Source organism: Acomys minous (assembly GCF_964271855.1).
Source record: "Acomys minous genome assembly, chromosome: 11".
In the NCBI taxonomy this organism is placed as follows: domain Eukaryota; kingdom Metazoa; phylum Chordata; class Mammalia; order Rodentia; family Muridae; genus Acomys; species Acomys minous.
Genome location: NC_140492.1, coordinates 79,369,027 through 79,384,404, shown reverse-complemented (window position 1 = coordinate 79,384,404; position 15,378 = coordinate 79,369,027). Strand labels below are relative to the sequence as shown.

The 15,378-nt window shown below is 39.8% G+C and overlaps 1 protein-coding gene across 8 annotated transcripts in view; it reads right to left on the bottom strand.

Annotated features, from left to right (window-relative positions):
- The window catches only part of MCTP1 (multiple C2 and transmembrane domain containing 1), a 566,686-nt gene that overhangs the window by 381,679 nt on the left and 169,629 nt on the right, over window positions 1-15,378 (bottom strand). For 3 of the 8 annotated variants that reach the window (XM_084800404.1, XM_084800406.1, XM_084800405.1), the window contains exon 1: window positions 10,239-10,465. The exons of 4 other annotated variants lie outside the window; for them this stretch is intronic. In XM_084800404.1, the coding sequence (XP_084656530.1) occupies window positions 10,239-10,295 (57 nt within the window). In that variant the 5' untranslated portion in view covers window positions 10,296-10,465. Of the gene's footprint in view, window positions 1-10,238; window positions 10,466-15,378 lie in introns of those variants that run through there. One more of the 8 variants, XM_084800407.1, reaches the window with a different exon arrangement.

Here is a 15,378-nt window from a genome sequence, read left to right as displayed (position 1 = left end):
GCAGAGAGTTGAGCATGGATATTGATGACATCTCCTGTCGTTACTTCCATAGAGAGGATTTGCATTCCCATTTTAAGTGGAGAAAGCTGAAGTTCACAGATGTAAAAAAGCAACAACAAACAAACAACAAAATGATGCAAAGAATTCCTCGAGGTCACGTAGCATGTCTGAACTACAAGACTAGAAGTGTTCTTGTTATTTTCTTTTCTTTTTCTCTTTTCCTTTCCTTTTTTTTTTTTTTTTTTTTCCTTGCAGTGCTGGAGGTCCACCCCAGGACTTCGCCCATGCTAAGCAAGCATTTTAATTCTTAGTTCCCTCCCCAGATATGTCTGGATCTAAGCCCAGTCCTTCTGATTGTGAATGTGAACTGTACTTACAACCATGCGACATGGCTTCTCTCTTCTTATTAATCCCACTACAAGTGGTCACATCATAGTCTTTTCCCATCAGACTACACATCCTCTACAGCTGATGTTCATTTTCAGAAAGATTGTCTTAATTCTCCTTCAACCTTGGGCAGAGGAAAGAACCATTCCTTCATCTGGGTACTTGACAAAGCTATTCCTGTCAATACAGTCTTGGCCTCTTCATCCATTTGTTTTCACTTCATCCTGACTCATGGCTTAGCTTCCATCTCATGCTGATACTTTGAGCCCAGGGCATTCAAGCAAAGCTGTAAATTGTGACTCCTCTGTCTGCCTGAGCCACTTCCCTATCTCTGCCAAATACACACATTTTTTTACCCTGATTACTGAGTGGAAAGGGGGCTGACTACAACACCTACTTCAAGCACCACCTGTAGAAATCCTTCTTTACTAAGGTTTCCTAAGCAGCCATATCATCCTCAAATGTTTTCCTCAAATTAATGAGAAGATGCCAGTGCTATGAGCTGTAACACAGGATAACAAAGTTTCCTCATTTTTTAAGTATGCTATGAGTACCTTCCTGAAAATTTTTATCCTTTAGCTCTACCCATAACCTAATGAATCCAAATCTCAAGACACAGGCCTGAGCACACGGAAGATGAACAAGACTCCCCCTGGACAATGTGCCACACCCTACAGAGAACATCTTGGCATTGTGCACCCAGAACCACAGAGGACCCTGTTTCTTGAAGAACTAGAGCCTGCGTAGAGCCACCAATCTCAAGAAGAAGCCACAGTGACTCAGCAGTGCTGGTAGCTGATGAAGATTTGTTACTCAATAAATGTGGTTGATTATTACAGGACATTGCTTAGCCATAGCTGCCAGGCATTTGTTTAGGGGACCTGAAGGGATGAATACATTGCTTACTAACAGAACTTTAGCATTTATGACGCTTCTGTTGGTTTGAATGCATAATTATTTTTAGGAGATGAAGAAGTGAAGGGACAAGGAAAGTACAAGAAGTCTTCAACGTAAGGCAATGGTTGAACATGAGCCTTTTTGATGAAAAAAAAAAATATGTCCACATTGCTAAGTGAATAATCCAGTGGCATATTTTCAGGCATGAACAAGCATTACAATGTGGAACTTAAGGTTTATTTTTCCCAGGGCTGGAGAGATGCCTCACTTGCTTCTCTTGCTGAGGACCCAGGTTCTAATCCTAGCACCTATCTCCTAGGTCACAACCCTCATAACTCCAGTTTCAAGGGATCTAATGTTCTCTTCTGGCTTTTGCAGGTACCAGGCAGCATGGAGAAAATACAAACACTCATACACATAAAAATGAAGCAAGTACATCATTTAAGAATATATATACATATACATATATTCTTAAATATATATTCTTAAATATATATATATATATATATATATATATATATATATATTTACACACCAAAATAATCCCACAAAATCATTATTTATTGGTTAAAATAAAGTTGCTCCAAGGTGTGGACAAGTGACATTTTAGTAAAAAGTAGACGTCTAATGCGCCATTTGAATGCTTAATTAGATGGTGCTGGATTTTATTTTATTTTATTTTTTCGTTTTTGGTTTGGTTTGGTTTGGTTTTTTTGAGACAGGGTTTCTCTGTGTAGACCAGGCTGGCCTCAAACTCACAGAGATCTATCTGCCTCTGCCTCCCCAATTGCTGAGATTAAAGGCGTGTGGGGCTGTACCAGGCTGAGATGCTATTCTTGATGAAGGTAATCACAGAGGTCCAGCTGAGAACCCATATTCAGCTGTACTCTGTGGTGTTGTCTACATAGCCTTAGGAAAGCCATTTTATTGGCCTGCAACAAAACCATTTCACTTGCAAACTCATGTAGTCTAGCTTGGCCTTGAACTCACAAAGTAGCCAAGGTTGGCCTCACACTAACCCTTCGGCTTCACCTTTCTTATTGTAGGCCTGTGCCACCCTGATTGCTATTTAACTTTCTAGTATTTTGTTCATAAAACCTCAGTCCAAATAGTAATCTTTTGTAAGCTTCCACAAAAATGTGCAAAATAATAGCTACCTTAAGGAAACCATGAACGAGGAAAGGAATAGGGGCATTCTGGAAGTTCTGAGAGGGGTTGGCTGATGACAGAGGTGGACCCATGACTCAAGCTAAAGCCAGACTTCCTGTGAACCGGGAAGGCACTTGCTGCTTAGAACACTCTCCTTTGCTTTCTTCTATTCTCTCTTCTTTCTTTCAAGTTTGGTTTTTTTTTTAATTAATTTATTCTTGTTACATCTCAACGGTTATCCCATCCCTTGTATCCTCCCATTCCTCCCTCCCTCCCATTTTCCCCTTACTCCCCTCCCCTATGACTGTGACTGAGGGGGACCTCCTCCCCTTTTATATGCTCATAGGGTATCAAGTTTGATTTTTTATTAGCTTTTAAAAAATAGTACACAATGTAATAAGTGGCTTTTCGCCATTATTTCTGTTGTGCGTACTCCGCCACTCTGCCCTTGTGCCTTTCCATGCTGGTCCTTTCTTCCCCAGGAGCCTCCCTGATGCCTCCTGCTACGTGACTTCTATCATTTTCCTGTTTTTGTTTCCCACTCCTCTCTTGCAGACCTTCTTTCTCCTCTGATGGCCCCCTTTCCAGTCTCACGACCTGTGCTGCACTCATACCACATATAATACATATACATAAAAATGAAACAACCTAAGAGCTGCATATGACAAAACATAGGCAGTTTTCCTGTGTTTGAGTTACTTGTTTAACACACTAATTTTCAGTTTCCTCCAAAATATCTAGAACACATGTAAGAAGTGAAAGAGTTGAACACATCCCATTCCTTTAATTAATAAATGGGCTAATGAACTTAACAGGCTATTCTCCAAAGAAACACAAATGGCCAGCAAATATTTTTAAACTTGTTCAGCATATTGAGCCATCAGGAAAATACAAATTAAATCCACTTTAAGATTACATCTCTCTCTTAGTCAGAATGACTAACCCCAGGAAAACAAACAAATGCTGTTGAGGATGTGGCGAAATAGGAGTCATTCACTGCTAGTGGGGTTGTAAATTGATGCATCTACTATGGAAATCACTGTGGAGGGTTCTAAGCAATATAAAGACAGAAACGACCACACAGTCATTTCTACCCCAGTACATATCCGTAAACTCATGACCTACACCATGAAGCGTGACCTGTGTACCCTGCTGATTGTCATGATAGTCATAAAAGCTACGAAATTGAAGCAGCTTGCTTTTCCATCGACAAACAGATGATGAAAATGTGGTATGTGTATACACAATAGGATTTTATGCAACTGAAAGGAACACACTGTTTCTAAGACGGAGAGAAATCACAAGCCGCAGGAAACAAATGCACTTCCATATCACAGAGCACTTACACACCAAGGAAGGCAATGTCCCCCAAGTTAGCTGTGTGATGTTTTGTTTATAACCAAGGGAAGAGGAACCTGTCCAATGACTACGCGCTGGTTTTGGATGCTTTTCTTCTCTTTTTGTTTATAATGATTGCTTGGTTTAAGGCCAAATATGCAATTATCCCAATAGAGTTGTCTCCATTGCCTACAGCTTGGACCTATTTAGTTGTGCTTGGTCAAATATTTTTACAGGAAAAATTTCTGCTTTCCTCTACCCCATGGAAAACTTGAAACAATAGCTCTCTTAATACTCTCTCTGAAACCTGTACAATTTCCTAGCTCAAGCCCTTAGTCACCACCATCGTTGTGGGAAGTGTTATGTTGTGCCAAATAAATTTGATTCTAAGACCTCATATTTTGAACACTCTCTAGTGAGATGTTTGTGAGCAGGGAGGCTTTTGTTCTCAGATCTTGAGACAAGTATGTTTCTGCCAGTCACTGGAAGTGATTTTTAATATTGTTCCTCTAACTGTTTTGGTTTGTAGGACCTTCCAATACTTAAATCGTAATTTGCAGTCTCGGCACCATGCAGATAAAAAGACATAGCTGCAAAAAATGGCCCTGAGCGATGGCATTCTGGCCATCACTGCAATGATCAGGAGTCCTGTACAAATGTAGACACAACAGGGATTTTGCCTCACAGCAAAAACAAGCTTATTATGTGACTTAAACATTTAACACTGTTTCTGCCAATGCTCCACTTTAAAAATGACAAAACAACAACAACAACAACAACAACAACAACAACAACAACAACAAGACTTTCACATCACTCAGAAGAACTGGATACTTTTGCCAGTTCCTACTATATCTACATTAAAGTTGACCATTTCTTCCATGACTTCACAAACAGCTTCAACTATCTCTGCCTGTGAAGCCCTGTCACTAAGAATGAAAAGTGTACAAGTCACCAAAATGATTTGATGCACTAACATTATTTCTTCCCTTTTGTCTCTGCATCGTGTTCTAGCCCTCAGTTTACATCCCCGAGATGAGGACAGTGGAGCTGGAGGCAGGCAGAATGCAGGTGAGTATCTTGGCTCTGATTGCTGACTACCCAGACTTGGCTCTGGTCATCTTGTTATTATTTGTATGTTAGGGAACGTGTGACTTGATTTGTATACACTTCACTTTTCCTGGCTGTAAAAGGAGGATAAAATGATAAAGTGGCCAAGATTATAAGGTTGTTATAAAAATAACTTGGACAATTAGTAAACAGCTTTTTATCATCATCATCATCATCATCACCTTGAGGAGAATACCATAAATCTAAGGATTTAGAACTTGCATGGTTGCATTTAGTGTCTTGTAAATTGCCATGAATAAATATTACTAATGCCTGCCCACTACTGTAATGACTCAAACAAAGAGACACCAATGCCTAATTTGTGTATTTCTACAAAATTTAGATGAGATTAAATCTCAGCAGGGCATCTTCAGAATTTATTTGGGCTTGCAGTAAGTGAGCATCAATACAAAGCTTGGTACTTAACACGAAGTTGTCTGTGGACCCTTGCATTAGGATCAAAGCGCTTCTCTGACCTTAGTGTTCACTGGGTTAAACACCCATACACAATACAGTGCTACTATCTGGTAATGAGAAAAAATACACTTAAACAATATAAGGACTTCATTCTGCAAAACCAGAGGGTGTCAGTATTGCAAACAAGTATTGACTTCTTTCTGTCCTCTGTCTCAGGGTTTTCTTCCTTAGAGCACATACTGTCTAGAGCATGGAAACAACAAACAAGGATCCTCTTGTCATTTGTTTTCCTTCATCTCCTAGCTATTTAGCAGTTCCTTCCCACAGGCTCTGAAATCAATGCAAACATGAACTTGGTGGTAAAGCATTACTAGAAGTGATTCACATGATAGCATCTTGATCAATTCCATTAAGCTCCTAAAGTTGTAACCTTGCAGGCCAATTTATGAAGATAATGCGTACTTTTCATTAGCTTACGTTTTCTATGAAAAGAAGTAGTGATTATGCTTTGAATTCGTAGAAACATGAAAATAACCTTCGGAGAAAATTCTTAAGGAATTGCTTTCCGATCTTATCAAAATATTTTTAAAGCTAAATTTTCCTTTAAAAATCTATTATGTTCATGGTACGGTGATAACACTAACTTCTATAGTTAAGAAAAGCCATATTTTCCTCTTGCTATTGGCTTTAAGAGTGGAGATCTATAAATATAAACTATCTGCATCCATTCTAATGGAAATGATTGGAAGTTTATTGATATTTATTTTTTTATATATTTCTTTGTTTGTTTATTATTGGAAGTTTTCTTTGTCTTTGTCTTCAAAAGCCAGACTATGAAGAAAATATCTTTTAAAACCATTTTCAGTGAAACTAGCAAACAGCCTACTGCATCGCCCATAATTTTAAAAGCTAAAACACTCAGTCATATTGGTTGAGCATACTTATTTTCATGGACTAAATATTGAAATGCTCGCACTGTGGAAATCACTAAGAAATTGTGAGTCTTGATAACCATCCATAGGCCCACATCTTGTAAGACAAGATTAAGGGGGGGGGGGTCCTCAGTCCATAAAGCTTGTATGTAGAGAGGGTGTGATGACCTCTGAAACATTATGAAAAAATGACTTCTTATAAGCATGGCCAGCAAACAGGGTTTGGAAGATATTGTTTGTTTGTTTGTTTTTAATTTTTAAGAAGCTGAGTTGAATGGCACTTTGCAGGTTGAGGTAAGAAGACTACAAGTTCAATACCAGCCTGGACTCCAAAGTGAGAGAGTAGCTCAAAAGCCAACAAAACACGGCAAAAGGCAGCAGTACAGCACAACCGTGCAGAGGAGACAACCAGTGTTCCCCTCCACATCTGTTTCCCAGGCAGCAGAAAGATCAGGTTTACGCCTTTGCTCAGGTACTCACTGGATGAAACTAAGCAGCTTCTTAGTCCTCACCAGCCTTAATCCCCACTTTCTTTTTTTTTTCCCCAAGATATATATTATTTTATTAATTTATTCTTGTTACATCTCGATGGTTATCCCATCCCTTGTATCCTCCCATTCTTCCCTCCCTCCCATTTTCCCCTTAGTCCCCTCCCCTATGACTGTTCCTGAGGGGGCTTTCCTCCCCCTGTATATGCTCATAGGGTATCAAGTCTCTTCTTGGTAACCTGCTGTCCTTCCTCTGAGTGCCACCAGGTCTCCCCCTCCAGGGAAAATGGTCAAATATGAGGCACCAGAGTAAGTGAGAAAGTCATATCCAACTCTCCACTCTACTGTGGAGAATGTTCTGACCACTGGCTAGATCTGGGTAGGAGTTTAAAGTTTACAGCCTGTATTGTCCTTGGCTGGTGCCTTAGTTTGAGCGGGACCCCTGGGCCCAAATCTACCTATCATAATGTTCTACTTGTAGGCTTCTAGGACCCTCTGGATCCTTCTACTTTGCCATTCTCCCATCCTTGGAATATACCCAGAAGATGCTCCAGCACACAACAAGAAAATTTGCTCAACCATGTTCATAGCAGCCTTATTCATAATAGCCAGAACATGGAAACAGCCTAAGTGTCCATCAATAGAAGAATGGATAAAGAAACTGTGGTACATATACACTATGGAATACTATTCAGCTATTAAAAACAAGGCATTCCCGAAATTTGTGGATAAATGGACTGAGCTAGAAATGATCACAATGAGTGAGTTAACCCAGAAGCAGAAAGACTCAAATGGTATATACTCACTTATATCTGCATATTAGCCCAAGGGGCGTGTCCCATGAAATCCTTCAAGTACCAGGAAACTGGGACAGTGGGGAGGACATCCTATTGGGACTCTAGGTGAGACAATCCCCACTTTCTAAGGCATACAACTGGATACCTTACTCCGTGATGATGCTATGTTAGGGTACATAAGCAGATCTCTATGATCATCACTATCATCTCCAGGGTACAATGGAGATTATTATTCATTTTTTTTCTTGTACCAGGTATGCTGTCTTTGTCCACCAATGGGATTCAGTAAAGACAGCAGATTCTAATGTGCCAATTATAAGGACATAATTTTCAGGAATCAGAATGATCACGATGTAACATTTTTTTCCTTTAGCTCTTTATTAGAAACATCTCAGGGTCTTAGTAAAAGAAAAAATAAGAGAAGGAAAATATTATTTGCATCTAATGACTTGGTTTTCCATGGAGACAAAGCATATATTGATTTTTAGGCCGAAAACACTTAATTTCCACTCAATAACCTTTTTCCTTGTGTTATTTGAAATGTGAAAAGCCACTAGGACTTAAAATTAGGTGATCACTTTTTTTTTTTTTTGGAGCTTAACTTTACAAAACATTTTAAATATCTTGGTCATTAACAGGAAGAATTAATTTATCAATGGGAAAGAATTGAGACCCACATTCCTAAAAATGAAATATACGGATTATTAAGTAGAGTGCTATCTTTGATGTCTCAAACTCCTCCACTTCAGTAAAACACAGAAACAAGCTTCAGAGATGCATCTAACAATGAGTTAAGTGTGCTTTTATTGCATCTTTGCAAAAATCCCAAGAGCTAGGTATTTAGGTCTGAGATTTTGATGCAAATGAACCGATTGTTTATTTCGGAGGCTCAAGGGTTCCTTCCTTCATGCCTTGCCTGAAGCCTGCATGTGCTGTAAGGCTCGTTTTACTCATTCTACCCTCCCATTCCATTTCTTTACCTAAACCATTGTGAGGGCTGAGAAATGGAAGCATTGCCTTCTGCGAGTGTGCTGCTCACATCACTGGCCCGCTCCTCTGCAGAGGAAAAGGAGCAGGGAAACAGGCGAAAGATGGGGCAAGAGACAGGAAGGAGGGGCAACCAGATGCCTCAGTGGTCGGCCACTTCAGGCGATGGCACAATTATTAAGCACTGTTGGAAACAGCGTGTTAGAAACTCTGGATTTGCTAACACTGCGTCAGACCGAGTCCTCATTCGTACCAGGAGCTTGTTTGGCTACTGTAACCCAAAATGAGAGCTGGGCAGCAATGCAAAGTGCAACTAGGCATGCTTTTGTTTTTATACAGTGTGTTTTGTTATACTCCTTTGATTGAATTGCGTCCAGCAGGACGTTTGATAAACCAGAATATCTACCTCCTTGCCCACGTCAAAAAGCAGAGTAAAACGTATATTCTAGCACCAAAATGTTGCATTATCACATATATTACAATTGGAGAATATACTTTTTTTGTTACTAGTTAAGGTCCCAAATGCCCGGATAGTGCCATCATTTTCTTATAGTGCTTTTGTTCTCAAATACAGATTACTGCCTTCAAATTTGCTGGAAGTTAAAATAAACTTAATTCCTCCTCTAAAGAAAGGGAAAACCACTTTCCTTCCATCAGCTCATTAACCCTTTGACCTTTGCAAAAACATGAATCATTGAGTATATTTCTAGTTAAAAGTAATTTCTGTGTTTTAGTTAGACTTTAGCAGTTTTTATAGCATATATAAATCTGAAGAGAAATGAAGCATTCCCAAGCATGACAGTGAGACAATTAGGAAGAAAGTATTTATAATACCAGCTGTCATTTGGTACATTAAAAACTCAATTCATTAATAGCTTACACTCTCATAGACAGGGCTCTCAAAATCAAATTAGCTCCTTCTTCCATGTCAAATGAAGTTAAAGGCTTTAAATATGAGCATCTGCAGCTACATGACAGAAGACACCTGCCCTTAAGTTCCACTTTTGATATCATTTCTTTAAACTGTGAAAAGAATCATTATCTTTAATTCCAACCTCTTAGCTTAAACAAACTTACAAACCAACCCCTCAGTCATTTTTCTATATAGATTTCTCTGTGTACACAGCAACCTGTACCATCCCTGCCTCACAGCAACTGAGAAGAGGGCTTTGATATGCAAGCTCACATGCATTTAAAAACAAACAGCTCAGCCTGAAGTTTGAGCCCATAGCCTCTCACTCAAGCCTAAGTCCAAACATGGCAATGCAAGAGGCTTTTGCTACCATCTCACCTTTAGCTTTTCGGTTACGAAGGCCATCCTTTTATGTCAGTAAAGAAGAGTATTCATTTAGGAAAGAATAAAAACCTTTGTTTACTTTAATCTTAATTTGGTGTAACCTTTAACAGAAACCATAGGATGACAAAATGAAAAAGACCCCAAAACCTGAGACCTTGAAATATCTAATTCTTACAAACAACTTAAAGCAGTGTAAAGCTAGCACGATGTTACCAATTGCAAAGCATTGCCTTTTTCATAAACAACTACCAAGAAGATACTGATCTCTTTAGTTAAATTAAATAAGTGGGATGCATTCTAAGTTCAAAATACTCACATTAGATTCACAAATACTAAGCTCAATGAGAAGACATTTTCTGAGGCACAATTGTATCCTGAAGCTGCCACATGCATTTAATGCTGCCACAATCCAAAGAGTAAGTCCAAATCATCCACTTACCTTATGACAAGCAAATGGCAAGCTGCAGCCACTTCTCAGCCTGTAGCTATCTAACATAGTGCCTGAGAAATGAACAAATCATCTTTCACCCCGCAAAGAGCTGCATCTCCAGACTTGGCTTTCCCAGAGCACCAGCGAGAGAGTGTCTGCTCACCTCCAGGGGAGAGCAGCAGCCTCTGTGCTGAGCACTTGCTGCTCTGAGCTGCAGCGACTTAGAATGAAAGTAAGAGAAGCCAGGATGGTTAAACACCGCTGTCCCGTTGCTTCAGAGTCACAGGATATGACTCAACTCTCAAATCAGAGAGGGAAGAGTTTCCCTTTGCAAACTGTTACTGCAAATTACATAACAGACATCATCTCTGGGACCTAAGATTCTTACAAACTAAATATATTTTTATTTACTTCCTCATTTACACATTTTTGTAATCACCTTCTTCTCCTTGAGAAAAGATACAATCACAAATGAGAATCATATCATGGTACAAGGAGAATAAAATACTTTCAGTGAACCTATTTGTTATTATTAAAGATGTATGAACTTGGCAATATCTCCCAGAGAGAGAGAGAGAAAGAGAGAGACAGAGACAGAGAGACAAAGACAGAGACAGAGACAGAGCATTCTTAGTAATCTTATATATATATTATGTATATGTACATATACATACATTTATACATGTATATACAAATATATTTAAAAGGCACATTAACACGATATATAAAATAAAACTGTAATTTAACAGGCAAGGAGTGGCAATTCTATAAGACTCAGTAGCTTCTCCTTCACTAAATGCAGGATGAATCTAGACCATTACAGATTTACAGTGTTGCTTCCTACAGATCCTGTCCCATACCATCATCGCCTCGTGAAGAGCTCTACCTGCCTCTTCAGCTCTGAGCCAAATTCTCTTTATCTGTTTCGTGAACATTCCTAAGGGACTTCCACTATTGACACACCTCCCCTAGTAAATACGGCAGCTTTCCCCACCACCTGTTATCCCGTAACTCTGAGTTGTATTAAGCTTGATCACACATTACATTTTTATATTTAGATATCTCAGTGAAACAGAACAGACGGATACTACAGGAAAGGTCTACTGTATAAACCCAATCACTATTATCAGAACAAAAACGTAGAAATACACATTAATCGCAACAAATAGGCTGAAACTGGAGTGGGACTACAAAATAGACAAAAAAATAATCTGCGTATGTAACCCTAATCATTCCTGTAGTCGCATTAAAAATGAATTTAAAAGGCAAGTCATTCTGAAATACACAGAATCCCCAGGCTTGGTGGGTTAATGCAAGAAGATCCCAAGTGTGAAGTCAGCCTAAGGCTGTACCACAGTGAGCTGCAGATGTGTTACACTTATAGCACAGACAGTGTCTACAAAGTGTAAGGAGGTGATGGAGAGTGGAAGGGCAGAGGGAGAGACAGAGAGAAGGAGGGTGAGAGGGATGGAAGGACGGAGCAAGGAAGGGACAGAAAGACGCACACCGTTTTAACAGTGTTTACACCAGCGTATCTAAAACACCACACATTTAGTGTGTAATTGGTTCAAATTTTCTTAATAAAATAGTATTTTACTGTTGCATTAGACTTGGATATCAATGCGTGTTTTACTCTTGTTTTACATTCCATTTCCACTGGCCACATTTAACTGCTTCCTAGCCTCAGGTGGCTGCTGGCTATCATCCTGGACAACACAAGTTTAGAGTTGGAGATTCCAGCTCTGTCTTCAGGTTATAGTCTAAATATTCTTTCTTTAGAGAGGTCATCCTGACCACCCTTACTGAGCCACTTTCCATATGATCTTGCTAGTTTCTTTCATAGTACATTATACTCTGAAATGCTTCTCTTTATTCGCTCACTACATGGTATAAATAAGAAACCATAGTAAGAAGATCAGGCTCTTATGTCAATATTTCATCTCCAGCCACTGGAATGACCAATGCACAAAATAATTTAATGAACATTACTTAATAAGCAAGTGGGATATATAATTTCTGCTGTGGTTCTGATGCAAGTAAAATGCTAAGAAATGCATTTATGTTATAATTAAATTTTGAGCAAGTATACTCAAGAGCGGTCTTTGGAATTAAGAAAAATATTCCCTATTAAGAATGTTTATAGGTCTGTAAAAAATTGTGGCTCCTAGTGGAGGGAGGGGAATGCCAACCCACCAACAAAAACTTCAACTCAAAATCTACCCTGCTTACAAGATGTGCAGGGATAAAGATAGAGCAGAGATTGAAGGAATGGGTGTCCAACCAATGCCGGGCCCACCTGAGATCTACCCCATAGGAGAAAGACAACACCATGACACTATTAATGATACTCTGCTATGCTTACAGATAGGAGCCTAGAAGAGTTGTCCTCTGAGAGACTCTACCCGGCAGTGGATCAAAATAGATGCAGAGACTCACAGCCCAACATTGGGTAATGCATAGGGAGTATTGTAGAAAAGTGGGGGCTAGGAGGAAATGGAAGGACCTAGAAGTGACAAGAGTTCCACAAAAGGACCAACAGAGCCAACTAAGCAGGGCCGACGGGGTTTGTGGAGACTGAAGCACCAAGGATCGTGCATAGACTGGACCTAGGCTCCCTACACAGATGTAGCAGATGGGCAGTTCAGGCTTCACTTGGGTCCCCTAGTAAGGGGAGTTTGGGCTGTCTCTGATATGGACTCAGTTGCCTGCTTTTCAGTCACTCCTCCCTGGTGGGGCTGCCTTGCCAGGCCACAGACGAAGAGGACCCGCTCAGTCCTGATGCAACTTGATGATCTGGGGTAGGTGGGTAGCAGAAGGCTCCCCTTTTCTGAGGAATAGGGGAGAGGAGATGGAAAAGAGGAAGGGAGAGCGGGATGGGGAAGAGAGGAGGGAGGAAGCTACAATCGGGATGAAAATTGAATAAATAAATACATAAATACATAAACACATAAGTTTTAAAAATTAAAAATGGTTTGGACTAAGAGCACTTGTTAATCTTGCAGAAGACCTGGTGTCTATTCCCAGCACCCACGTGGTAGTTCACAACCACCCATAACCCCTTGGGATCTAAGCACACCTTTCAGGTCTCCAACAGTATGAGGTATACATGTAGTACACATGCGTACATTAATGCAGAACACTCAAACATGTAAAACATAAACAAACAAATCTTTACAAAAATTTAAAGACTACTAATAAACCTTAATGTATGACATGCTTCATTCTCGCACAGGATGATAGAACAGTATATTGTTTGCTGTTGAGCACATCGGTAATAAACTCCAGGTCACCCATAATGTGTCAGTTTTGCATTAAGGACAGGAATCAATAAAAGCACTTCAAATGGTATCATTTGACCGAGAGGGAGCCCAGATTTGATCCCTCCACTTTCTCCTTCCCATGTCTTCCATCATCCTCTGTCTCCTGCATCCTGCCTGATGCTGCTTTGTAAATCTGTCCCTGTGTCTGTGTCTCTGGGATCTTCCCAAGCTACCTTTCCCTCACACTTGGTGCTCCAGAATGCTTCAATAATGCATTAAAGGTTCCTCACACAGTCTCACACAAGGCTCTAAAATGCACACATTTAACATAGTAAAGATTCACCACAGGAAGCACTAAAATGAAGTCAGTCTGAATGCATTAACCCTATACCCCAAGTTCCCAATAATGTATCGGTGTCTTATTAAAGACAAAAATCAATAAACCACTTCCTCTTGGTGTCATTTGACCTACAATGAGCCCAGATTTGAATTCTCTACGTTGCTCTCCCTGTTGCTTCCATCATCCATGTCTGTCTGTCTGTCCGTCTGTCTGTCTGTCTGTCTGTCTGTCTGTCTGTCAGTGTCTGTCTAAAGGCTCTTCATCCGTGTCTGAGTGTCTATCTCTAACCAAGGGCTTCACTCCCTCTTCTGTTGAACGGCATGGAGAGTACCACATGGGAAAAAGAATGAGGAATATGGTCTTTACATATCTGCAGCAGATGTTACACGGGATTAAGTCACTAACTGCAGCTGACTTGGATAGCAAGCAGTACTACAAGCAGCATCATTTATGGAGCAATATCCACATGTTGCCTTTGACATTCACAGTCGGTATTTATTTCATAAGATTGCTTTCAACCATGTACTTTCTGTTATCGGCAAATGATTATCATGACACACGTACAAGCATACATGTGTTATTCTTGGGTCGGGGGTGTGGAAGAATGTATAATTTACGGTTGTAGTTGTGAATTAGCTTAAATTGATGACACAGGAAACCCAAGGCAAGCAAGGCTGTCTGTTACGTTGTTCACTTAAAGGCAGGTTAAACAAACAGACCAAGTGTGCAGTAGGATAGCAGCCCTAAGAAACTGGCTGTGAGGTCCGGCAAAAGTACCAGCCTCTTAGAATGTCAGAGACATTTGTATGGAAGTGCATTGCTATGGTTTCTACGTTTGCTTGATGCTGCCAAAGACTGACACTTAGCATACTTTGATACTGTAGCATAAGGATGTCCATTCATCCTGTCTACAAAAGCACAAATCGCTGTGTTCTATCAACAGAGCTATAGCACTAGAGTCAAGTGTGAGTACATGAACTATCAACTGAAAACCAACCTCTCCCTTTCTGCTGGTACTAAGAAAGAGGACGATTTTTGTAGAATCTAAGCCTAGAGCTTCTGGTTATCATATGATGTTGTCTAAAGTAGGTCAAGCAAAAGAACAAAGCAAAGGCAAATAGATAAAGGACAGATTTCTGACACGGCCACCACATTTCCTAGATCCTACCATACCTTAAGTTGTGTTTTCTCTCTGCTGCAAAGATAGCCATACTAGAATGTTCATTGTGGAAATGTTTGTAATAAGAAAAGCTTTGCCATGTTCCATGAATGGTGGAATGGTTAAATTAATAAGGAGCTAATATGACTAATATTCCATACTAAGGAATATTGTATGTTTGGTCTGTTTTTTAATAGTCAGGATATATACAGACAAAGCTCCTTTAAGTGTTAAAAAAAAATCAACAAGCTGCAGCAAAATTCATAGTGTCAGCTTTGAGACAAATTCATATGCAAATTCACAGAGATTCTACAGGATTGCACATCAATTATGAAGAGGTTCCTACGTCTACAGAGATTTAAAGGGAATGATAGGGACACTAGGAGGAAT